Source organism: Aspergillus pseudoviridinutans (genome assembly GCF_018340605.1).
Source record: "Aspergillus pseudoviridinutans IFM 55266 DNA, scaffold_3, whole genome shotgun sequence".
In the NCBI taxonomy this organism is placed as follows: Eukaryota; Fungi; Ascomycota; class Eurotiomycetes; order Eurotiales; family Aspergillaceae; genus Aspergillus; species Aspergillus pseudoviridinutans.
The window spans coordinates 4,169,575-4,194,734 of record NW_025091283.1 but is presented as its reverse complement, the minus strand read 5'-3'; the positions used below and the strand labels follow the sequence as shown (position 1 = coordinate 4,194,734).

General features: G+C 47.7%; 10 protein-coding genes and 1 non-coding gene across 11 annotated transcripts; 3 read left to right on the top strand and 8 right to left on the bottom strand.

Moving 5' to 3' along the window:
* Positions 1-536: 536 nt before the first annotated feature.
* On the bottom strand, positions 537-1,376 carry Asppvi_005236 (alpha/beta fold hydrolase; the record flags this gene model as incomplete). The annotated part of the gene is made up of 1 exon (XM_043301160.1): positions 537-1,376. One exon carries the CDS (start codon positions 1,374-1,376, stop codon positions 537-539), a length of 840 nt encoding a protein of 279 aa, XP_043157095.1.
* A 6,811-nt stretch (positions 1,377-8,187) lies between these two features.
* Positions 8,188-9,402, top strand: Asppvi_005235 (uncharacterized protein; the record flags this gene model as incomplete). The annotated part of the gene is made up of 1 exon (XM_043301159.1): positions 8,188-9,402. One exon carries the CDS (start codon positions 8,188-8,190, stop codon positions 9,400-9,402), a length of 1,215 nt encoding a protein of 404 aa, XP_043157094.1.
* Positions 9,403-10,094: 692 nt separating this feature from the next.
* On the bottom strand, positions 10,095-10,190 carry Asppvi_005234. The gene has a single exon. It is a non-coding gene; the product is annotated as a tRNA-Cys (tRNA).
* A 423-nt stretch (positions 10,191-10,613) lies between these two features.
* Asppvi_005233 (putative beta-glucanase) lies at positions 10,614-12,445 on the bottom strand (the record flags this gene model as incomplete). Its single annotated transcript, XM_043301158.1, has 9 exons — positions 10,614-10,870; positions 10,920-10,949; positions 10,993-11,107; positions 11,159-11,246; positions 11,291-11,400; positions 11,446-11,600; positions 11,651-12,005; positions 12,051-12,139; positions 12,187-12,445. 9 exons carry the CDS (start codon positions 12,443-12,445, stop codon positions 10,614-10,616), a joined length of 1,458 nt encoding a protein of 485 aa, XP_043157093.1.
* A 458-nt stretch (positions 12,446-12,903) lies between these two features.
* Positions 12,904-13,701, bottom strand: Asppvi_005232 (uncharacterized protein; the record flags this gene model as incomplete). The annotated part of the gene is made up of 1 exon (XM_043301157.1): positions 12,904-13,701. One exon carries the CDS (start codon positions 13,699-13,701, stop codon positions 12,904-12,906), a length of 798 nt encoding a protein of 265 aa, XP_043157092.1.
* Positions 13,702-14,498: 797 nt separating this feature from the next.
* Asppvi_005231 (uncharacterized protein) lies at positions 14,499-15,125 on the top strand (the record flags this gene model as incomplete). Its single annotated transcript, XM_043301156.1, has 1 exon — positions 14,499-15,125. The coding sequence occupies one exon, from the start codon at positions 14,499-14,501 to the stop codon at positions 15,123-15,125; it is 627 nt and encodes a 208-aa protein (XP_043157091.1).
* Positions 15,126-16,024: 899 nt separating this feature from the next.
* Asppvi_005230 (uncharacterized protein) lies at positions 16,025-16,264 on the bottom strand (the record flags this gene model as incomplete). The annotated part of the gene is made up of 1 exon (XM_043301155.1): positions 16,025-16,264. One exon carries the CDS (start codon positions 16,262-16,264, stop codon positions 16,025-16,027), a length of 240 nt encoding a protein of 79 aa, XP_043157090.1.
* Positions 16,265-17,990: 1,726 nt separating this feature from the next.
* On the bottom strand, positions 17,991-18,900 carry Asppvi_005229 (uncharacterized protein; the record flags this gene model as incomplete). The annotated part of the gene is given in 2 exon segments (XM_043301154.1): positions 17,991-18,327; positions 18,344-18,900. The coding sequence occupies 2 exon segments, from the start codon at positions 18,898-18,900 to the stop codon at positions 17,991-17,993; spliced, it is 894 nt and encodes a 297-aa protein (XP_043157089.1).
* Positions 18,901-18,926: 26 nt separating this feature from the next.
* Asppvi_005228 (uncharacterized protein) lies at positions 18,927-20,053 on the bottom strand (the record flags this gene model as incomplete). Its single annotated transcript, XM_043301153.1, has 6 exons — positions 18,927-19,234; positions 19,276-19,318; positions 19,367-19,460; positions 19,509-19,550; positions 19,601-19,719; positions 19,937-20,053. 6 exons carry the CDS (start codon positions 20,051-20,053, stop codon positions 18,927-18,929), a joined length of 723 nt encoding a protein of 240 aa, XP_043157088.1.
* A 1,741-nt stretch (positions 20,054-21,794) lies between these two features.
* Positions 21,795-22,298, top strand: Asppvi_005227 (DASH complex subunit DAD1; the record flags this gene model as incomplete). The annotated part of the gene is made up of 3 exons (XM_043301152.1): positions 21,795-21,872; positions 22,005-22,067; positions 22,122-22,298. The coding sequence occupies 3 exons, from the start codon at positions 21,795-21,797 to the stop codon at positions 22,296-22,298; spliced, it is 318 nt and encodes a 105-aa protein (XP_043157087.1).
* Positions 22,299-22,909: 611 nt separating this feature from the next.
* Positions 22,910-23,897, bottom strand: Asppvi_005226 (Rho4-like protein; the record flags this gene model as incomplete). The annotated part of the gene is made up of 3 exons (XM_043301151.1): positions 22,910-23,278; positions 23,329-23,532; positions 23,604-23,897. The coding sequence occupies 3 exons, from the start codon at positions 23,895-23,897 to the stop codon at positions 22,910-22,912; spliced, it is 867 nt and encodes a 288-aa protein (XP_043157086.1).
* Between the last annotated feature and the right edge of the window lie 1,263 nt (positions 23,898-25,160).

Below are 25,160 nucleotides of genomic sequence, written 5' to 3'. Positions count from 1 at the left end.
CTGGGCTGGCTAGACAAACGGAAAGCCCAGCAGAAAGCAAACGAACAGAACCCTTAACTGCGGGATTACTACCAGCATAAACCATCCAAGTTTTGATCATATCACCTAGTTTTCATTTATAAAACTGGATGTGATAAACTGGTGCCATATAGATGGACTAGTTGGTCACTGCTCGATGCAACACTGGTTTAAGCGTCTAAATTCCATTAGGGCTAATGCTACCAGCTTCTCCAGCACTGTGAGAGGTGGCCGGAGCCAAAATCCATGCTTGTTATAGATAACGCATCTTTCTATCATTAAGACTGGGTTATGCCGTTGTGTTCTGACACAGGAGTTAAATTACTATACCTGCCGCCTTACTCTCTAGATTCAACCCTATTAAGGTCTTTGCTAGCTGAAGGCTTACATCGAGAAAGCTTGGTCAGCGTATGAAGAGGATCATGATCAAGGGTTTCATATAAACTGCCATTCTTCCCACCGCCCGCTTTCATTTCAGGTACTCGAGTTGGTATAGAGATTATTGACATGGATAGCTCTTATCTGCCCGTGCGACCTCGCCATTCATTGACCCGGAATATCCAATCACGAACAAGAGCTTCAAAAACACTATTCTCACTCTCATCGATAGGAAGGCTATGCGTACCACGATCCAAAACAACATAGGTTGATCGTGGATAGAGCTCCAGCAAGCGAAGGCTGTCTCGATAGCCCACGGTCTCGTCTTGCCGACCACACACAATAAGTGTGGGTGCAAAGAACTTAGCGCCTTCATTGTCCAACGAAAAAGACAGCTGATATCGTTGTGGATCTGCTCGGATCGGATCTAGCACCTCATTGTCTGCTGCTTTCTCCGCTGGAAGAAGAACCTCCTCGTATTTTGCCTTTAAAGCTTTAACATAAGCAGGCGTTTGAACGAGAACGTTTCCAAGGAGTGTCCTGTCTTCGGGTGATATGGTCGACATGAGTTGCTCGTTTGCAACCAAAGGTTTGAAAGCATCGAGGTCGCGCATGCTGTCCTTTGGCTCAATAAGCGGTACCCGTAGTAGTAAACCATCGACTTGCTCATTATATTTGTGAGCTATGGCTCGTGCAAGGTAGCCGCCACATGATGAGCCAGCGACTAAGAATCTCGACTTCCCAAGTCGAGAATCAATGAATTGCACCAGGCGAAGGTATATCTCGTCCAGATCCTTGACATTGTTCGCGGGTGTTGTGCCCATGCCAGGAAGGTCCACATAAATCCGGCGAAATCCTGGGATTTTGTTGAAAATCGGCTCAAAGTCTCGCTGCTCAACTCTTCCCTCCATCTGGTATCCATGAATGAACAAAACAGGAAGTCCTTCACCGATTTCATGTGCAGATAGAATAGATTCCATTTTGTCACTAGGTAGTGAATCTATGAACGTATGAGGAGCAGGAACCAGAGAAGTTGATTACAGGGAATAAATTCCTCAATCACAATCACGCCATCTTATAGTGTTGGCAAAGTGCTGCTTACTCCTAATTAATGTGAAGCAACAGAGAGAGAAATTACCAGAATGTCAACAGTCGCTTAGTTTGCTCAGTTTGCTCGGTTTGCTTAGTTTGCTCAGTTTGCATCGAATGTTAGACTTCGAGTCACCAGACTGTCGGTATTCTTTACAAGCAATAATACGGAGGCCGCCTAAGCACCATGCAGCTGTGGGGATTTATAGGTGCATCCGGTCTCCACAGCAAGGGCGAGGCTTGGTCTTTTTCGGTGGACATGCTTACTTTGAACAAATCTCCGTGACATGGCATTGTGGTCCTTTAGACTGTCTCTGAAGTCTGATCACCTTGACCTGTTTCACACCCGGGTCCCAGCTCCCGCCCATGCTGGTCGGATGCTGGTTCATCCCCGCGGGGATACTCTGGTACGGCTGGTCCGCCAAGGTGGGGGTGCACTGGACCGTGCCGATCCTCGGGACACCCTGGAAAAGCTAGACGAGACCCGTATATACTAGAATAGGTTTGTAACCCTTTTGACCCTTAATCTATGTTTATAGCTCACTGGTCGCTCCTTAAGGGATATTCCCAGCACATCAGTGTTAATGCAGTGCAGCAGTGGAAAAGGTCTCGGAATTAGATGAGATGGTCTGTTTCTTGTATATATTTTTTGTCTGGCGGTGCGGTATCCGTCATAGGAAGAATGGCCAACACTGCCGGGGTATTGAAACAAGAGCTCGCTCGAGTCATTCTGCAATCTTATTATTACGGCGTCTGGGCTAAATAGAGAGATAATTGTTAAGGTGCAAGATGTGAGGGAATAGCCCCCTTCTACTCTGCCCAAAGAAGGCAGGCTGGTGATTATATGTAGGTGATTGCCATTGTCGCTAAAGAGAAAGGGCTAGAACTCGATCAGCGGGAAGAAGAACATGTAGCATCCAGTGTGCATAGCTGTATTTTGAGCGAAGTAGGATCCTTCCTTCCTGCTCGACTGAATTCCTTGCGATTGAAGAGGTTTTGGCGGCCTGGTGGTGGTTTGAATTGCTTCGGTATGGCCGAAACGCGAGAGGCTAGTCGTTTGCACTGGCGGCTTGCTTACCGATTATGTTGAGAAATATTTATTGTCATGCGACCGACTTTAGGGGGGATTGATAGGCACCAAATCCCAGTAAGGCCCACAGTACTTACAATCCACGTGGACCACAGTATGTAACCATCTATGTCCCGACCCATCTTGCTTTCCTAGTCATTGGATTCGCTAGATTACAGAACTCGATGCTTGTTAATGGTCTACTGACGTTTCAAAGTGTTGGTTGTCAAACCGCTGGTGAGGCTAGAAGCCGGGATAAGATGGTTCGGTATATTACAGGGCTCCTTCCAGATGCAAGCCACTGGGTTGTCAGTCCCTGATTACGTGAAATGCAATCCACATATATACCTAGTAGGACAGGTCATGATTTACATTGCTCCACACTTAAAAGTTTATATTGGCACCTGACAATGAGTCAACACTATTAGTTGCTACGGTGTCGGCTCTCAGTCTCCTTTAGTTCATTAGCTTATTCGTAACATATAATAAAATGTTTAAGGAGATGAAGGAAATGGAACGTGTTTGATACGACATACAGACAGGACACAGCTCTAAGACTAAAGTTAGGCTTGGTTCAGATCAGCTTTGGGAATCTGATCACAATCTAACTAAAAAGTACTACACAAATGACCTTATATACATGATTTAGTTAGAAGGAACTATAGCAGGTTTTGGAGGCCAATCCACTCCTTTTTCAAATTCTAAATCTCATGTTCATGCGGTCTAACTCCGCCAGTATATTATCTCTTCAGGATCACTGTTTCTCTCATGTTAAAGTTCCATAACTTCATACACATAAACGATTTACAGAGACTTAAAGATAGTTATCAGCATCCACCAGCTGAATATACTTCATTTGATACAATTCCCAGCTTTGTTATTCTATGAGAGATATGCGGTCTATCCGTCAACTTGTCAGGAGTTATGACCCGAACCAATATTCACCGTCTTGGAGAGCTGGACTTGCGATTGCATTGATGGGTACGTAGAAACTATATATACTTAACCTTTTGAGATGCTAACGATGCCTTGCCAGCTGCAGTAGCATTGCTTATATCGATATCTGTCTTCATATGGCTACGCAGAAAATCCGGGCCAAAATGCATTTTGCGGTTGTTCACAACAGTACAACAACCAAGACAGAACAAAAATCTCAAGAAACAGCCAAGAGCTCAGAAGGAGATCGATACTGAGAACGGTCCCCAAAAATGGGGTTCGGGTGTGAGGTGTACAGCTACACCGGCCCTTGATAAGAAGCTTCCTCCTCTACCGCCCCGGTCATTTTCTGAAGCATACACGGTGGATTCTTTGATGTCCTACATTGAGGCGGAACATGACGTGGGAGTCCACGATATCGATGCAGTAATCGGTCAATGGAACAGTTTTACTGCAAAGCGCAGTAATTTACCCAATCGTCTAAGCACCAGCACTCGGTCTTCAGGTGCTTTACCGTCCTTCTACCTGGCTGAACTTGCGACCACTGTTGCGGAAGAGACTCATTATCCGTATTCTCTGCCATCGCCCCTACCAGTACTACGTGGCACTGGTGGAGGTAGAAGTGGACGCAAACCTCCATCGCAGGCAATGATGAAGCAAACAAGTCGATGTCAACTGAATCGAATGAGATTCAACAGCTTATCGATCCAAATGCCCATAATACCCCGAAATGCTTGCCAAAACGCAGTCGTCTCCCCTCTATCCCCTTCCAGAGTGCGGCCAATGCATCGAATTTCTACGTTTGAAGTTAAGTCAGCTCCTTTGGAGAACAAAACCAGGCGTGCCATCACGGGCATGAAATTGCCTTCCAGGGACCAAATAACTTCCATGTATCCATATAGTGGGCTACGGCATTCAGCAAGCCCAGAAAAAGGTGAAGAAGACTCAAAAAATTTATTGATGAGTGCTACAGCGGCTCGTCATCGTCGTCATTTGTTTCCAACGTTACGCGCAACCCGAGATTTGGAGGAGGGAGAAGTTTAAGCATTGCAGAAATACGAGACCTTTGTATGCATTTTCTTTGTAACTATGAATTGACTAATAGAGTGGATGTTCCCGCATGAGTAGACAGCATCTATGGCTGCACTGCCCTACCTTTTTGCCCCTCTTTGGCCCCTTTCCTTTTCTACTTTCCAGTCTGCTATTTTATTCAAGAATTGTAGTTGATTTATAATGGGGTCCCTCGACACTTACAAATGCTTTACCTAAGTGTTTTATAGTATAGGACGTCATATGGAATTATTGCTAGGGGGACACCCGATATTACAAACCATCCTTTGTGCGCCAAGAAACCGTCGGCCCAGCATAACTCGTATCTGGTTATCAAAGGGATTCAGGGACCAGACTAACGCATTGGGAGATGGTTAGCTTCATTGTAGAGTACCGAACGTGTTTGACTAAATCCACCTGCTTGAACTCTGTTGTTCCCTTAGGTACCGTACCGAGGATAAAAGAATGGATCCACAATTCAAACTGGATCGTAGTTATCCACTCATTATTCACCATGGAGCGAGACTTATTTCCGTTTCTCCACTCCGTGTAGTATCGTGGGTTCTACCACCTGCCTAGTCTACGGAGTATGCCTAGTGGCATTTTTCTGGTGAAACTTGCACTAAACCACTCACAGTTGGATTTGATTTCAGTATTGCAGACTTTGCGGTTATGCCACTCTATACTATATAGGAGCTCTGTAAGATAAATAGGAGCCCCTGACTGAGTTTGGTAATGGCCAGCCCATGGACTGTGGGTCCTGTGAATGAATGGGATTCCTCCTCGGTTCCTGTATAGACTGTATGTTGTAGCCCGTGATTTTGTTGTCCCGAAGCAGTGTAGTCATGACTTTATCCTGGAACTTCATTATATTGTACTGCAGTATTGAGAGACTAGGCCGTGTGATCATTGTTGGCGTGGGGTGAGTTGAAAGAAGTTCTCTAATGTTTGCGTCTTCTCTCCTGGGACTGGTCTATCGTGCCCGCTTTCCTCGAAAACTGAGCAACCTTCATCATAGAGCAAGCAAACGGCCTTTACAGCGCTTGCCATTCATGGTCTCCAACTTTATCATAGGCCTTCCTTACTTTTGTGCATCAACCCCACTCCTTTCCTTCTATCTTGTACTCTCACTCTGTATAGTCCTAATCTCAATTCTCTTGCCCATTGTCGCCTACTGGCTGTCAACTTCCACCCCACCTAGGCACAGTTGCCTTTCTCAGATGGGTCATGGGCTCTTCCTCGATCTCGTGGCAGCTTAATCCCTTGTTTCCTTTGCCACCTCCATCTTCCCCCACTTCGGTATCTTGCTTGAACTTATCGCCTTTAGAAATGGCCTCTGGAGCGAGCGCTGGTTGATTCTTTGTCCCCCAGACGATCCCTAACTTGTTCTGAAAATATGTTTCTATTATATTGATTATTAAGTACGCCGCGTTAGCAAGTTGCAGGTGGGTGTATTGCTAATCACCCCTAGGCATACCGGCTTCCGGGTATGGTGGCCATTGAGCTCTTGTACAGAATGTATCCTTTCCTCAAAGTCCGTCTTCAACGACTGAAAAATGTAAAAGACAAGGACCGCTGGTTCCAACGAGCTACTCCTGCCACCCGTTTCAAAATCAGCTCGTTTATTACCGCTCCCACAGATACCGGATCCCAAGGGTATTGAGGCAGAACACTCATATGGACGCACAGGGACCAGAAGATAGAACAATAAATCTGAAACATGAGGTTACATAAGTGCCGAGACTCCACAAGCTCATCATTCGCGAATCTGAGCTTAAATTCAGAATAGTCTGTGCAGATACGAGGAACCAATGGAAATTCATCGCTTTCGCCGACCTTAGCATCATTGTCAGCACTTTACCAGAGATTGATGTTGTTCAATGCATTTGAATACCCTCCAAGGTCACGCCAAACTTACGACCTCTCTACAACTATATCATGGCGAACTGCTACAAGTCCACAATGCATGATTGTCCTTGTCACATAAATAATATTGTCCTCACTTCTGGGAGATTCAGTTGCTTTGTCGTGTGAGTTGCAGGCGCCATGCCACCAGAAATTACAACAAAAATAAGGCCACGCCACGAAAGGCGCTAAGCCGCACCATTGAGAGCAGCAAAGGCGCCCCCAACCCCAGCATGAGACTGGGACATGTAGATTAGATAGTAATTTATTAAGTAACTGAGTTGTATACAATATTGGCAGGTACTCTATCTGAGTATGTGGTGGATCGCGAATACTACTCTGTTCCTCGGTTGGGAGAAGTGAGGCATTTTGCGAGAGCTTAGTACTAATGTTGGTGACTGGGCCAGTCCCGCCACTTGTACCGACTGTAACGGTCGTTCAACAGATCTCCTAGTCTACAATATGGCGGTTTCGAGCTAGGGGTGATGCATTTTGATCTAGGTAGTATTGCAGAAACACACTGATGGTTGCTAAAGTGTACCAGGCCAAGTGCACCAACGTCACAGCCGCCAAGAGACCACAAGTACTTATTCTCCTTCTGACAGCTCGACATTCTGATCACTGACCGGCTGAAAGACATATTTTTCTCCTAGCGATTCAAAGGTCTCAACAGCCACACAGGTCACACGGCGCATCTTTCTGGCCGAAGAGACTGCCCAGAAGTTCCAATCCCGCAGGTTTCCCTACCGCTGGAAACTGATAAAGTGAGAGAATAAAGTGTGGTGGAGTTTCCGTGTTGAGAGATGTCTCAGGTTATCTCTGTTACATCCATTAAGGATCCAGATGCGCATCTTGCATAGCTGTGTTATGTCTGGAGCTTCTTTCTTAGTGCTGAGTGATGTTACTGATTGCTAATTCTAATTAATCTGAGACCTGCAGGGATTGAGATGGAGACGGAGGTTTGTAGTAAGAAATGGAATCTCAATCTTCTTTTAGTACTACTAGACACAGTGCAATTGCTCACTGTTGATTCACTGGCAGCTGACCTTGAACCCACCAGAGATTAATGTATCTGAATAATTTCCTATATAATCCTCCATTGCCTTTACTACTCATCTTATCTTCCTACTCTTTTCCTTTCATCTCACTGAACACTTCAGTTCTCTCACTGTAAAAGTGTTCAACAGTCTCTTACAGACTAGTTCCTGTCTTCCCTCCTCTTCATTCTTTATTGATTTTTGTGGGTGGCTGTGGCACAGTCCGACTTTCCTTTTGCTGAAGTAGAGACACACACCTCAGCAAAGAAAAGCTTCTTTTTCTTAGCACAACTGAACAGTCTCACTGATTTCCTGGCATCTCTATAAAGGTATTGTTGTATTGCTTTCTGTTCCTTGTGCTGCTCTTCAACAATTCTACTCTTGCCCTTATAAAGATATTGTTGTGACTCATCTCTATTGTCTGCTCTGCACTGAAATGTATGGAGATGGAACAGAGCAATCTTGTTTCTTCTAAGTGATCGTGATATGTTGCTGCTTATGGATCTTTTATTTCCAAAAATCCTAGCCTTTTCTTTCTCCTTGAAATTATATATATATATATATATATATATATATTTTCCTCTTCAGGGTCCCCAACTTCGAAATCATCTGGTACTCCAGAAAGCAGAGCAGCCACTCCTTCATTTCAGCCGCCAAACAGCTTACCTGAGATTCTAGAACAGGCTATATTCCTTTGTCGAAACAATGTTCTTCAAGTCCGGTCTCCTAGCTGCTGCCATGCTTGGTGTTTCTGTTGTTGAAGCCCACATGAAAATGAGCAAGCCTACTCCCTACAGCGCCTCAAGTCTTAACAACTCTCCTCTTGCTGCTGACGGCAGTGACTTCCCCTGCAAGCTGCGGGACAATGCCTTCCAAGCTCCTACAGAGGAGACAGTGGTTAGAATTGGTGAAGTCATGCCCTTAACCTTCGTTGGCAGCGCCACCCACGGTGGTGGTTCTTGCCAGGTCAGCTTGACGAGGGATCTGCAGCCTTCTAAGGATTCTACATGGATGGTCATCAAATCTATTGAAGGTGGATGCCCTGCCAATGTGGACGGTAACAGGTCAGGTGGTGCTGGGGGTGCTGATCCAGACACCTTTAACTACACTGTCCCTGAAGGCATCGCGCCCGGAAAATACACTCTAGCTTGGACCTGGTTCAACCGTATTGGCAACCGTGAGATGTATATGAACTGTGCTCCTATTACAGTCACCGGAGGCACCACTAGTGGCTCTGCCAAGCGTGATACAGCTCCTGTTGCTGAGAAGGTCCAGGTTGAGAAGCGCTCTCCTAACCTCCCTGCCATGTTTATTGCCAACATCAACGGCTGCACCACAACCGAGGGCACTGATATCCGCTTCCCTAACCCCGGCCCTTACGTTGAGCACGACGGCAATCCAAGCAAACTCCAGGCCTCTGGTGCAGCAGCATGCACTGGCACTCCCTCCTGGACTGTCAGCGCTGGCTCAAATCCCAGTGTCAGCGCTAGCGTTGGCGCCATCGTCAGTGCTACTGCTACTCCCTTCGCTGAGCCTGCGTCTAGCAGCAGCAGCGAGCCTTCTGAGTCCCAAGGCAGTACCGCTATCTCTGCTCCTACTTCAGCCGTTATCGTCCCTTCGCAGCCTACGGAATCCGTTGCACCCTCGTCCGTGTCTTCCGCCGGTGACTCCGGATCAGGTTCTTCTAACTCTGGAGCTTTGACTGGCGCCTGCCGCCCTGAGGGAATCTGGAATTGCATTGAGGGCACTTCTTTCCAGCGTTGCGCCAACGGCGAGTGGACCCCTACTCAGCATATGGTGGCTGGTACCCAGTGTACTGCTGGTCAGACTGAGGACTTCACCATCTCAGCTACAGCTCTGAAATCTCGCATGATGAACGCCGTGCGCCACAGAAAGCATGCTCACGTTGATCGCTACTAAATTCACGGTTGATGGTCACCAAGAGAGGGTGTTTTCATCTGCTGGTTACAGTGACAAGCAATGATCAACTCCGACAGATGGGGAGATCAGGCACTTATATGGGTGGCAGACGCAGCCACCATGATAAGCAGAATTAGTGGTTTGGGTTTCTTTCTTTGCTAGTTTGCTGTGTATACCGTACAAGGCTATGGGTGTATAGTTGCATAGATAACCTGTATTTCTCCATTTACATGGTAATTATGGTTTTTTAGGTGCCCAATATGATAACATTCTGTTACTGTTGTTGTTGTTGTTAATTCATGCACAGACCCCTCGCTCAAGTGATATGCAGGTAATAACTAGAGCTGTCTTCGCGTATCTAGTTACCTTGTTTCAACTCATGCAGTCGAACTTAGAGGCTCGCCTATTGTCACTGGTAGCCTATTGGCTCTGGCTCTGTTATGCTGCCTCTCTTTTTATATATGTAGTATATTTTTATACATCCGTTAATATAAAGCAGTAAGCTTAATAAATAATCTATGCGAAGATCTCGGTAGTGAGGTTGTGAAAGAGAGTCTTAGTATGTACTAGTTAAGGAATTTTGAGAATTACTTAACTAGTGGCTAAACTTGTAATTGCATGCTTTGGTGGAGATGCTGTCTTGGCAATGATGGGCAAAAAAAAAAAAAAAAAAGAGAAGAGAACAAAAAATTAGGACTGACCGTGGATCGAACACGGGACCTCAAGATATTACAGTACACCTTGCGATGTTATTGCAATCTCACCCTCTACCACTGAGGTACCAGTCCTTTTGTTGTAGGTGGCAAGAAAGTTAAGATTTATATCCAGTCTTGCCTCTTAGTTGGATCAACCTCAACTCGACAGGAACGTAGTTTTGAGATTTATCACTTGGTCATATTATGAGGATTACGCGAATTTAAAAGGCATTTAAGTAAAATATTGAACTAGATGTGAAAGGTATACTTCTAGCATCATTATCCTTAGTCATTGCGAGGGAAGGGAAGGGAATCGTCTATGGCTTTTCTCTCTGTAATTATATATCCTCTTTTCACCCCTGCCGGCCATGGGTTCACTACACATGAAGTGAGATAGTGCACACAGTTCTTGATGATCAATATGGTCATACTATGCTCATGATACTTCTAAAGAGCCACATAACCATCTTAAGATATAATCTAAAGTCCTGATCCCCTGCATACTCAGCACCAGTATCAATCTTCAGGCGGATAAACCACAATCTTATCCAGATCTGCCCCCTTATAATCAAATCCATTGTACAATCCTCCGACAGTAATGGTATTATGCGAGCCCTTCTCCAGCGTCAGCAGCAGCGGCGCCGAAAGAATGACGCTCTTGTGCGTATCCCTCTGATAAAGCGTCTCCACGTTCGAGGTATTCCCGTTGACCACGACGCTGCTGATGCGGCGGAGCTGCCATGAGCCACCGATGCGATCGGGTGAGCCTCCCGCTGGTCCTGTTAGCTCTGTTGCTGGTTCTGACTCATAGGGTATACTTACGTTGGTCGCCGAAGCCCATGTCATCGATGTCTATAACATTAGCGTGGAACTTGATAAGTTGAAGAGGACATACTCTGGTAGTAGAAAGACACCCATTGTGGCTTGCCAGTTCCCTCAATGCCCTCAAAGGTGACCGTGCTGTCATTGCCGTAGATCCCCGTCAGGATGACACCGTCGGTTGCGAAGTTCTACTCGATTAGCATTACAACCGCGCTGTGAATGATGGCCAAAGGACATACAGCTTCCTGTTTATACGCATTGCCGTTCGTCTTGGCCTTCGCAGCAGTGTATGCCTTCCCGCGGATAGCTTTCCATTCCCCGGTTTTGCTGGGTCCGTCAGTACTCCTTCATCCAATCAGTTGACGACATACACGTTGAGGTCATAGACGTCATTCCAGACAAGGTCGAGTGTTTTCTTCGTCTCGTCGATATCCATCGGAAGCCAGATGTACCGGCTTTCCCAGAGGGAGTTGGAATCCCACTGTACTCGTTATCTTCCATTCCTCCTGACGAAGGACAAACTTACCTGATCACCAATGTACAGATATGTCGTCTTCTTCGTCCCCTTGATGCGGAGGGAAAAACCAGATTGCGAGTTGAACGTTCGTGTGTTCAGAGGAGCAACCATAAACGGCTGGGACCAGGGACCGCTGAGCGAGTCGGCGCGGAATGCAACGACGTCTTCTGGGTCAGTCATTGCAATTAACGTCAAGGGGGTCCCGCTCACTTACTGTTCGGCCGGTAACCAGTCTTATGGCTCATCAACGCCCAATAGCTCTTCTCCGTTTGGACGATGGTAGGCGCCTCCAGGTCGAACTTCGGAAATCGGTAGACGACCTCCTCCAGCGCGGTGACGTTCTTGTTGTACGCGGTAAGGTAGACATCGCGTCCATACTTACTGTCACCGTTCGAGTAGAGCGCATACGAGCGGCCATCCTTGTAGTCGGTGAAGAGCCCAAAGTCTTGCGACCAGTTGCCCAGCGGCGCCGTGGCATCGACGAAGGTATAGGGGCCGGTGACGTTGTCGGAAGTAGCAAATCCTTGAAGAAGCCATCCATAAGTCGAATTATCCGCATGCCACCACATCTGATGCTCGTTAGAAAGAGGCACACCTAGAGAGGAGGATCATACATGATACTGATTCGACTCCTCACTGTAGACCACCTTGGGACGCTGAATGATGTGCTTGGGGGAGATGAACGGATGTCCCTCAATCGGCTCTGTAAAATAATCAGCCAGAAAGCTTCCAGGAGACCGATTGCCATACTCAAAGCCAGCCCATGAGGCTCCCAGGTCGCCAAATCCTCCGAACTATACACGGAGACACCGCCACCCTCCGTCTGGCCTGCAATCTTGTACTCGCCAAACCACCAGAATTTGCCCGACTTGTCGTCATAGAGAAGCCCGCCAGCGTGTGCATTGACCAGATCCCCGTTGGTATCTCGCCATCGGCCTCCGGGGACAATATATCTGGCCTGTGCCACAGCGGCAAGCAACAGAGCAGAGAACGAAGCAATTCCCCGCATATTGAGAACAATTGACGGTTTGAACCTCTACTGACTCCGGATTCATTATTCTAGAGCTTTATACCCCAGACTTCGTGCAGCCAAGACGGCATCGGTTGTTGCTACCCCGAGATTTGCGGGGGTACAATTAAGCCGTCAATTTAGCCGTTTTTGGCTGGGAATTGTCCTCGATGGTCAATTCAATTTCACGATTGCGAGTTCGATCATACTTAAGGCTTTCCTCTCTGGTGTGTTGTGACGAACAGAAGTACATCAGCGCCGAGTCTTCAGGAAACTTATGGGGTAATTCAGGTCACTTAATTCACCGTGATGGGTATGACAAAATCACACTGGAGACCATTATCATCCAAATAACGGATTCTAGTATAGGAACACCATAGTGTAAGTACCAATATAGCAAATCAAATCTTGGTATATTTCCCTCACTAACAGCTACATTAGAATACTAGTGAACCCGACTAGGTCGTATCAATTTTCCTCTTCTTCGACCCCGAATCCGCACTTCCAGCTTTGGTAAACATGCTATCTAACCTCTGCTGGCCCTTCTCGTGCTTCTCCACCTTGATCTTCTCTGTCGCCAACACCGGCGGCAGCCCTTGAACCCTTTGCTTCGCATCCTCAAGCAGCTCCACCTCCCTCTCGCGCTGCTTCTTCACCGTAGGGATAGACCACGAGTTCGACGACGCAGACTTGTATGCCAGCTTGTACTTTGAGCCCGTCAGATGCGTCTCGTACGTGTTCGCATCCACCTTCTTCACATGCTGATGCGCCACTATCAGCCAGTGGTACTCCGTTCCGACGGGGGCGCCGCTTCTCTCCGGTGCCTTGCGCGCTCGCCGCTTGTTGGTCCTGTAGTCGACCCGCCAGAGATCTGGCTCTTCCTTGGTTTCTTTCCAGGTCCCTGAGTCGTAATTCCAGGTGTGAGAGCCACCTACTGCCATCCCGGAGTATACTTGTCCCTTGAATGACTTGAGGGCGTTGTATCCGCCTGCGTAGCCGGCTCTTTTCTGTTTGTCCGCTTCTTCGACAACGGTGTGCTCGGTTTCCTCTGGCATTTCTTCGTCTGAGTCGAAGGGGACAGTGTCTGTGATCTCGCTCTGCTGGGAGCCGGGGGGACTGGCATGGTCACTGAGCTCGGGCTCGGGCTTGGGCTCGGGTTCGGGTTGGTTTGTTGTCGTGGCATTCTTCTCGGACAGTGGGGGGGATGGGGGGTTTTTTGCTGCCGAAGTGGCTTTTTTCGCGCGTTTTGGAGGCATTCTTGCGATTGATAATTTTGTATAAGCAGAATGAAGTGTACTAAGTATTCTCGGGTGGGTGATGGACTGATGGTTGAGATGTCGCAGGATAGTGTGACGTCACTGATAACGCATCATCTACAACCATCAACAAACACTACGTCTGCATTGAACGATACAGATCGATATTTGATTTCTCTTTTGATTACTATAATATAGGAGCAGTATCTTGATAAGTTATGACCGTAGAGCCCTGGGATGAGCTGATCCAAGTCCGCCTTCGAAATACCCTCGCTCGGTGGCCGTCATGTCTGTGTTGCACGGTTGATTGCCTGAGGCTTCTGACATTACAGGGAGCAGATATGAGAGTAATGAGCACGTCAAAGGTACATACTAAAGACCGAAGGGCCACACCTCAAAAGCCGTACTTTCACTGTGCACAAGCTGTCCACATCTGTTCCTCATCAGAAGCTGCAGCCCTTCCTGCATGCTCCTCTAGTGTTGAGGAATCTCGATTGAGAACCACAGCCAGAAAAGGGCAAGATGTGTCAGGACGCAAATGCACCTCATGCTAACAGCCCAGGACTGCCCAGGAGCATGGCTAGTGAAGAACTGACGGCGAATCTGCCAGAAGATCATATCCTCGTCCAATTCACCTTCTTAGAAAACCTTCTTCAGCAAACAGCAGAGCGTGTTCACGACTCTCTAAACCAGACAGGAGACGGAAACCAATTCATCCTCGTCCTCGGACTGACCAAAAAAGCTTGCATGCGGCTGGACACGAAGAACGTCCCCTGAACGGCATTCCATACCGATTCATGTTCGACGATACCGCCGGCATCCTCAAAATCCTTACTTACGGGCACGATGCTCTGACGATCAACATCACCCGCCTGATCGATCTTTTCTACAGCCGCATGGGCATGGACCCTACCTCAGAATTCGCATGGGGCGGAACCACCACCAGGCTTCTCTGCGCAGGGAGCAAAGGCAAACAGCCCGATGGATGTCTCTTCCCCAAGGCCCGGATCCAGAGAGACCGCGAGGCCTGGCCCACCCTGGTTATAGAAGCAGGTGTGCCTGCGTCACTACCCCGGCTCCGCCACGAGGCAAGATGGTGGCTGCGCAACTCGCACGGAGAGGTCCGGATGGTCCTCGTTCTTGGCATACATCGCCAGAGACGAACGTTGATTATCGAGAAATGGGAGCAGCAGGAGCGCTCACCGATACATCAACGCCAGCTACCACGGCAGCCCGAGGCCTCTCTGCACGCTCACTCTGCGCAGACTATTGAGATAAGGCCTGAGTCTGTTTCTGGTGCTCCTCTTGTTCTTCCTTTTGAGGAGTTACTCGAACGACCCCGACAGGGCAGGGAGACTGATATTGTCCTGGCGGAGGAACAGCTTCGGCTCTGCTTGCGCTGGGTGTGGCAATTGATGGATTGAGGCATTGCTTGAGCTGCGGATTTTGCAGGATCCTTAGCCTACCATTATCCTCCCAATTGCTGACTAGTGAACCAATATTCATCTTTGAAAGTATATCATTCTTACTGATATGTTATCATCACAATCATAGATGACAAAAGGTACAGGTTCAGGCGCCAAGGCACACTAGGGCTGAGTCGACGCCCATGACGTCACAGGCGCTGGAGTGCAAATCAAGATAATAGACGTAGACTAGTAAGGCTACTTTATTCCTGTCATTCAGGCAGAATAATATTTGATCTATTTTGTAATCAATCTAAATATAGTTCGCTCGTGTGTCCGGATCAACGGCATATGTGATCAGCAAAGATGATCAGGATCGACATGCACACCTTGAACTCCACCGAGTACGCAATGTGTCCCATTACATCCGTCAATCTATCTATCCATGAGTAAGGTATGGCAATGCACTTGGGATGATTTGCAGTCATGCCGAACAGGCCACGCCAGCAGTGGCGATTTTGGATATCCGTCCGAACTCGGTTGGACGCAGTGGCTTAGTATGATCCAAGAAGACACAGTGTAGTAGTACATGATGGAGAATGATTGCGTGTCTTATACCAGCCAACTCTTATTGAACAAGAAAGACAAGGAAAAAGTGTATAGCACAATGCACGGGGTATAGGAGGGCTCATTTTCGTCATTATCGTAACATAGGATTTCCAACCAAGTCCCAGCCAACAAGAAGAGTCGTCGTGTTGAGCCAGTCAACTGTCCCAGTAATCCAGAATAACGTATCGTAGAGGTATTCGATATCCGTGTCTAAGGTGGTAGTGTTGGTTGATGCCTTGCATCTGTCTAAATCGTCGAAAGATAACTGAAATATACCAGAACTTGGGTCTGGGACCGTAGTATGGCGATCACGATGTGGAATGCCGTCGCGGCGTGATTAGGATAGTGCTCAGTCTCTTCCAACGCTGCCCTGGCGAGCCGGAATTATCACGGTCTGATCGGTCACTGGTCTTCGTGGCGGAGCGAGGTCGAGTGACGATGGCCTCGTGATCGGCTAGGACATCTTCCAGGCGGACGTCCGAGTCGGAGATGCGCAGGTTATCTGAGGGATCGAGGATCTCAATGAACTTGGATGGCATGTCGCGCATTTTCGAGGGTTGTTGTAGTTGATTATGGATTTGCTTGGGTGCCCCAGTGCAGTGGTGAGTCAATAGATGCGGACTGACAGTGATAAAAGTATGCTCAAAGATGCTGTCAGGCGAGGTAGAAGACATTTGTTCACCGAGAATAAGCGATGATGATGGACAATCGCTGTGGAATACTATTTCCCCAGAAGCAAAGAATGATCAAAAGGGATCCGAGGGTATTCCAGGATTATAAAGACCCGCGTGAGGAAATAAACATTTTTTAAAGATTGATAGCCACACGCTCCCGTGACTGAAGAGGACGGACATGCAGCTGATCATCCCAAATTTGCGGGGTTTAGAATTTTTCCTGCTCTTGCGAATGACCTTAACCCGACACACAGATCTCCCACCGCACTGAGGGCGTCGAGATACTATTGCTCAGCGGAATCACTAGCACGGCTTATGATGATCCCCTACCATGCACAGGTGGGGGTCTGTGTCTCGTACCGGCAACGATCGCCCAGCAATTTTACATTGTGGCTGACCGCAGTAAACCCCAAGTGGGCGCTTGCGGACCAAAATGGCGTACGCTGCTGATGTGGCTGCGCATGAGCAAATAAGGATTGGTGATCGTGTGAGAGGAAGGAGGATGAAGCAGAGCGATGGTTCGTCTGTTTCGGAAGGGTTTGGTGATTATCAATCAGACGTTCCTCAGACACTACCTCTCTAACTTTGCTTGAAGCAGATAGATGTCCGTGTTCTGTGTCCCACTCCATACAACTCCACACCCACACGAACCCCTTAAACGTCCTGTGGTTGAACCAGCGGGTCTTTCCGAGCTGATTGGCAACCTCAACTTTGAGACCGAATATTAGCTGCCCTTTCTGGAGCCTTGGGCCTATCCAGTGTTTGTGCCTTGTAACCGCCATGCGATAACTTTTCGAATGTCGAAACAGTCCTGTTTCATCTACAAACCTGTCCATTACGGATTCGGGATTCATTCCCCAGCGCTAAGAGTCGAGAACGACGATGACCTCATCAGAGAACCCAAGAGAGTCTCGACGCATCCATTCCTCCAGACTGAGACACCGAGACTTCTCGCCCACTTGAAACTTTAAAGCGGTCCCTTCCCTTCCATATCTTGACCCAATGGGACAGATGACGCACATCAACCGCCTGCCTCTATTTTGGCAAAATGCAGGTAACATAACCAACAGCCACTGACTAGGTATATTGTAGACCAGTCGCAGTCATTCTTCATATTGAATTCTTCTGAAACCATAGTCCCTGTCTGCCGTCCTTATGCGGGGCTCAGAGGAATGATATCAACTCCGGTACTGATAGTACATCGTCCACTATTTTTCCACGAATAGATACATTGTAACCGTAGTGCAATTGATTGATCAAGGCTCGTTACGGCTATCTCGGAATTCCTCTGCCAACCTAGATAGGGTACATAAGTCCTCAGAGTAAATGACATCATCATCCAAGCAGCCTACGAGCTATGTAGCCTAAGTCGCTGCAGCCGTATGTTGCCTCTTTGGGAAGACATGAGGCTATCCCGAAAGAAACTATCATTTTGAAGGCAGTAGGTCATTCTAATCTAAGTGGACGAATATCCACGATTATGTCTTTCACAACAGACGGAAGAGCCAGACAAGTAATGATGAGTTCGGACCTAGCATTGACATGAATCTTGTGATACGCCAGAAACAGGAATGTCATCGCGAGCATTCGGCCGGGTACTTCAGATATTGAAGCTGCTGTCATGCCTAATCCTTGGGCTGCAAACCTCGATATTGGCCGACTTTGCAATTTGCAAGGCTTTTTGGAACCGATCCACTTTGGAAGCCAAGTCGTTTCGCTTGGTCGACGTCACATAGCTTTCACCGGCTATATGCTCGAGCTCACTATCCTCGAGGTTCCTAATGAATTCAGGTGACAGCGTCCTCACGGGTCCATTGACCCCAAGAAGGCGACGTTCGGCTTCCTGAAGAATGACGTTGTCTGTAAATCTCTTCCGAGCAACCTTGTAGTATGCCTTGAGAGTGTCGTGGATATTCTCAACAGCTTGGTCCTCGTTGCTAAGGTGTACCACACCCACGAGTTGCAGACAAATAACTGCCGTCGCGAAAGCCCTTCGCTTTGAGGCGTTGGAAAGTGCGCTCCTCACGAATGTTGGACAGCGTCTCAGCGAAATAGTTATTGACTGTCTGCAAGATACCGCCCCTCTCATCCTGTAGTAGACTGGCCAATTCATAAGCTGAACGGTTGACAGCTTCCTGATTTTGCTGGCGGAGACGTGCTCTGAGGTGATCTTTGACCTCTTCGTCGCCGATCAGTTTGTCGAAGATTGTCTGGTTGAAAACATCAACGGCTCTAGCTACCTTGTCGATATATTTGGTAGCAATCGGCTCCCATGCCACGGTTTGCTGCTGGAACATACATCCAAGAACACTGGGATTTACCATACCCGGCAGCTCGGCACCCCGTGAATCGCGATATAGTTTCCGAATCCAGTCATATATGTCGTCTTCCGCGCAGCCGGTGCGTTCGTACTCCTCGTCTCGCCCACCGTTAAGATTCTGAAAAATCTTGGTATGACCATCACGGGCGATCGATTCTGCAAATTTGTCGTTGAGATTCCTGATGTGCATTCTCAGCTTCAAAATACTGTCCGGTTCTAGAGTAGAATCATAGCTGCTACCCGCTCATATTTCGCGGCAATTTGAGTCACATAGCGTCGTTGATCTGGAGCTGTTTGTCGTGAAGGCCCAAGCTGCTCCAACTCCCGCCGCGCGTTTCGCAAGAATTCTTCGATGTCTTTCACTACACCGGGAAACTCTCCACGGATATGCGCATACAGGAGTTGTCCCAGGAAAACCTTCAACTGTTTGATGCCAACTCTGTCTGTTTGAAGAGTGTTCCACGGCGATACGGTGGAAAAGAATTCCTTTTCCCGTTTGTGGCGGCCGTCAATCGTCATGCCATCTTAATATCTTTTGTTGAGCGGTTTCGGACGGCAAACCAACCGTGAGTCAGCCTTTCATCTTCATTTCTAGCGATTTTCAGAACCTATATCAATTAGACACGTCTCCATTTGGTAGAGACAAGCCAACTTACCCTGTCCTCATCGCCAGGCTCCAAAGCGTCGCATTTGGTAATGATTCCGACTGTGCGAACCCCTGCAGGGTCTGCGGCTAGAGCCATAGAGAATCTAGACCCCTCAGCTATGTGCTCCATATAGACATGTCGGATAACTCACACTTCTTGATTGGCAAAATTGTTTCTCGCATCCATCACTGCCCTAAACAGATCGTCAGCGTTCGGATCCTAGCTCCAAGAATAGCTACTAACAGGATAATGGTTCGTTTATCATTGAGGTAGCTTTTGATCAGCTTGCGAATGGTCTCGCGATCTTCTTCTGTCTGGTCGTCTGTGGGGTCTGCGAGTTCGCTCAGCACAAGCACCAATCTCTTTTGGGGGTCATAATTACTGTGGAACAAGCCAGGCACATCCACCACACTTAAGTTTTGATGTTATGGGCCAAAAATCTCGATTCTCAGAATGTCATCTGAAAATCGCTTGTCCAGGTTCATCAGGTCCTCAGTATCTGGCCCCGGGACGCCCATGCGTTTTGCAGCCTGTGCATCTAAGCGGCCGAGACACAATATGCTCGGAGTATGAGCTTACCTCATTGAAGATTTGCCTCAAGTCATCACTCCCAAAATCGTCTTCCGCCATCTTCCTCTCGAATCCTGAGAGATGTGCCTTGTACTCATCATCCGACTGAGTTGTTTGACCAGGCATGATTGTGATTCGGACTCCTGCCTCGCTCCCTGGGGCTCGAATGAGGACAATCTGTGTTACAAACCGAGTACACAGGTCGCTGGCTACCGGGAAGCAGAAGCCTGTCATGCCCTCTAGGACAGAGGATTTTCCACTGGATTGATCGCCGACAACTAGCTACCATTTCTTTCAGCAAAACAAAGCCCAACGCGGGAGAAAATGGATGTGTTACCTGGGGAAGTGAGACGCTCTCACTGATTCCTAGCTCGCGTAGTTTGTCAATTATCTCAAGGAGGAGTGCACGTCCTTCTGTGTCGAAGCCATCAATGTCTGACAGCGATAGGCTGTTTAATCTGCCCATACTGTCGAACTCTCACTGTAGATGGGACTTGACGTTCTTTGGGGGTTGTAATCACACAATATCGACTGGGAGGTGGAAAGGAGAGAGTAGCTTGAGGTTGAGATGAGGAATGTCTTCACAAAATGGAGAAGCTTGTGTCAGGTTCTTATATGGTGAGATGGGAGATAAGTGTTGTGGGGTTAAAGGGGATTTCTGAAAATTTTTGTTTGCTTCTCGTTTGTGTTCTCTTTAACGAGCTGATGATAAACAGCGCTGGTAGTGTCTGCCTTGCTACCACTTTCTCAAAGTGGCGTAGAAGTGAGGCTCCAATGTGTTCAGTCTTCTTTCACCTGTGACTACTTTCGAGCATGGAATGGCCACTAATCGTCTGGCTCTTGACATTGGGACAGGCCTCAGAGGGGCAGCTCATCACAGTTTCTTTAAGAAGCTGTGAGGCCATTCAGGGTCAGCTTCAAGAGAATGTTGACATTTTGTCATTGCTATTCCACGTTTGTCTCCGGATCATTGGGAAGACCTCAGGTCTTAGAACAAGCGTTATGCTTTTGAGATCCTTCGTAAAGCATCCTGAAATGAACTATGATTCCTCTGACGAGGCCTTCCTCTGTAATACCGTATATTCGTTGTCCACAAGCAGCATGCTTCCTAGGAACTGGGGATCATTACATTGTCCTTGCACAATGATTTCGGTAGACAGCTCATCTCCTTGCAATACTGCCACAAAATAATTCGCACAGTAGTGAACTCTCTCCTGAGACGGCCAATTTAAATGAGCTAGCTCTTGCCATGGCCTCTTTAATCTTAGGCTTCAAAGAACAGTGAGTCATGGTATTCTTTCTGCTGTGCTGCCGGACCTCCCCATTGGACCTAACTACTTCGTAGCGAGATTAGTATGCCGTGTCACTATGCAAGGGCCGACATTTATGGCAATGGGGATTCTCGAAGTGAAGCCATTGCTTCAAACGTTCGTGTCGTGGAGGATGTGTTTGCTGGCTCTGGAGAGAAGCAGCTTGGGCCTTCGGTCCAGAGTCCAGACTATGACCTGAGTTTCCCTCTGGGTACTGTAGCAATTACGTTCTTGAAAATGCAAAAAAGGTTATGCAGCATTTCCCTGTTCAATCTCTTTAACGACGTAACCACCACCATCGCGAACCATGACATCCAAACAAGCGGTAAGGTAGGCGGTCAAAGCCCAATCCGGTACTGCCAGACTTTCCGCCCCTCATCAGCCACAAAGCGCAAAATGGCAACAAATCAACACATCCAGGAACAAATCAGACAATTTTCCACGATATACACGAGATATAATATTTTGCCATCAATTCCTTACCGCCGATACTAGACAGCGGAATTTTATTGAAGATCATTGCCTTGTGGGCTCAGTACAATTGGAGAGCGCGGAAAATGTCAACAACACCGAGGAGATCAACTCCGACAGTCTTTGAGCAGCAGCGAGCAGAACTGGTCCGGGAAATCGCAGTGGTAAGCAATCCGTCGCTGAATGAGAGACAGAAATGACAGCATTATGCACTTTTCCAAATCTCTTATTTTATTGATTTCCTTTAATGGATTGGAGCCACTCTCTTTACTACAACGCTGATGGATCCGTAACAGGGTATGGAGCAAGTACTCCAAAACATCAACCGCCTAAACCGCAACCTGGAAAGTATCATTGCAGTAAGTAACAACGAAGGAAATGATTAATCGGCCCGTTAATAACATGGTACACAGGTTGGCAATGAGTTCAGTTCCGTCGAAGCTCTCTGGTCACAGTTTGAGAACTTCATGGGCCGTTCTGAAGAGAGTGAGCAGAACGGGACGAGGTCGGGTGAAGGGCAACGTGATGGAGAGGAAGGAAGGGAAGGCCATGATCAGAGTTTCTCCGAGGGAGCATCGACAAGTCACTAGCGGTATAAGCACACGGTGTCTTGCATATGATGATCGCTCTACTTCTTTTACGAGTTATGTACTTATTTTACCGGGTTGGATATTTCACTATTTGATACCACTGCTACGTCAAACGGATTCTGCTACAAAGGTAACAGACACATATTTAGAATCATCAGTTTTGATAGTTTATCCTTTCAGGTACATGGGATCGTTGCTTGCGCCGGTAAACACCCTTGCCATGCATGCAGAAGAGTGGCCTCAGGCTAGTTCATGACAGACATCAAATGTTAAATAGAGGCAATCGCGCAAATGGAAACGAGGACAAAAAAAGGGTAATCGTTGGGTTCATGGTAACAATCATCAAGACCAAACCGGTATAGCAACATGGGGAGAACATAAATCAGAAAGCCACCTTGACCAGCATGTCCGAAGTAAGGAATGACAAGCCGCAACACCTGCCAGAAGCCGAATATTACTTTTCCAACTCTTATTCGGCTCGGGATACCATGTCACGTACAAAAAAAGTGTTATCTGGTCTATCGCGGCGTCGAGGCAACCAGGCCCCGAATCGGCTGAACGAAAAACTGTGAAACAAGGAAAGGTAAAGCCAGCGGAGAGAAGCACAAGATTTACAAAATCTTGCAAGTACGCTTCTTAACCTTCTTAGTACCTCTCCTGGGGCCACCGCCGCCTCCTCCAAATTTGCCGCTGGTGCCATTACTCTGGCTGGTGTCCATCCAGTCTTGTTCTTCGGCAGACACGACGGTATCGACTGCCATTGCAAAAACTTCATCCACACCGCGCATTTCCTTGCTACTGCATTCGATATAGGAAGCGTTCATTCTCCTGGCAACTGCCTCGCCCTGTTCCGGTGTGACGGGAGTCAATCCTTGAGTTTTCAGGAGTTCGATACAAGTCCTCTTCGTGCGCAGATCCGACTTCAAACCGACGAGTATTATAGGCGTGGTGGGACAGAAATGCAGTACTTCGGGATACCACTGTTCATGTTGGTCAGATGTTGCAGGAAGATGAGAGGTGAGTATAATACCTTGTCCATGACATTCTCTAGCGATGCAGGACAATCGATGGCAAAGCAGACGAACAATAGATCTGTTTCGGGATATGAGAGCGGCCGCAGTCTGTCGTACTCTTCCTGTCCAGCAGTATCCCAGAGAGCCAGTTCGACTGTCTTTCCAGAAGCTCGGTGGGTGGTTTGCGTGATATAATTCTCAAACACGGTAGGAACATATTTCTGAAAGGCAGAAGTTAGAGCAGTGAGAGATGAGTCTTGTCAAATCCGACGTTCAAGGATAAAACACTTACCTCTGGGAAATACCCTTGTGAATAACTGATGAGAAGACATGTCTTACCGCAACCACCGTCTCCCACCACCACAAACTTTTTTGAGTACGCTGGCGGTTGAGTGATGTTTGTGGCTTCCGACATCCTTCCACTTGAGACGCTGGTATTTGTGCTGACGGTCCCATTACTCACCCTCACACTTTGACTACGGGTCCGATTGTGTCTTGGAGTCATGGAGGGTGGTGGAGTTGCAAGGGAACGGCGTCGAGAGGCTGCGTAGCCACTATCTTCATACATGTGTCCGGACATGTCCATGAATCTAGGAGAATAAATTTGGCACGAGGTAGGTACCTAGCGGACCCAGAAAGGGAGAAATCTGTCTGATGTACGGGGTGCTGTAACGGTCCAGCTGACGTATCAAAAGCAGAACGGAGTTTATTGTCTTCCCAGTCGCAGGTGACTCGCTGGTAACCGATGGTGCCGTGCGGTTCGAACAAACAGATGGTAAATTGATGCTCTCGATGGGTGTTTAGAGGATAAGGTGCGGTTGAAATATGGAACAATTGAAGGATGAAAGGGATGCCACTTCGTAAGATCCGTTTCTCCCAATTGAGTAGAGCATGGCTGCTGCTCCAACAACGAGTGCAGGTGACATGAAACTGCAGCCCTCAAAATGCGGTGTTTACGGGCTGGAGGGCTGCCATGGCAACCGCGCGTGGTTGGGATGACGCACGAAGCTCCGCTGCCACCAAGCCTAGCACCATACTCTTTGGTTCCAGAATCCCCATTCGTGCACGCTCTCAGTTCTCATCTTATTTTTAGAGTACCAGCGATACACAAACAAGATCCGCCCGTTGATCTAGTCCATATTTCGTTGTGTTGTCGTTGGCTGGCTGAGCTGGAGGTTCGGACCATTGAGCCGCTCCGATCGGAAAGCTGACCCTGGTTCAGTACTGGAATTGGACCCCAGCACGCAACTACTAGCTGCCTAGTGATCCTAGAGAGGCACCTCTACAGGCCCTCGGCTAACGTTCCTTGTATCTCAGCGCCTGCCCAGGCTTTCTTGCTCACTTTCGTCATGAATCAGTGTCGGCTTAATCGTCCAAACAGAGGGGTAACAGGCTTTGCTACCTCGGATATGAAGAGCTCCAGTCCCAATACCCATGCTTGAATCAGCGAACTTTCCTGCTTCCTGCGCTGGGGGTGATCTAGACTTGTCTGCACCAAAGAAGGAATTTAGAGTTACACGCAAGCAACATTCCTTGCATGTGATTCCAGGCGTTGAGAACCTCAAATCTCAGACATAAAGCATGAAGAGTCCGACCAATGGATGATTTATGCAGTAGTCTACCCATGTGTGCAGATGATTCAGCTCGGACGATTTTGACAGTCCAGGCTGGATCTAATAGAGGCCTCAAAGAGTCAAGACTGGCCGAGTCCAAAGGTGCTTACTCCAAAATATATATCTGCGCTTGAGGTTGCCATTGGTCACCTTTCTCACTTGTCTTCTAATATTTCTGCCTACTGTAGAAAAGGCATTATTTGTACCAATGCGCACATAGATTTGATTCGTATTCG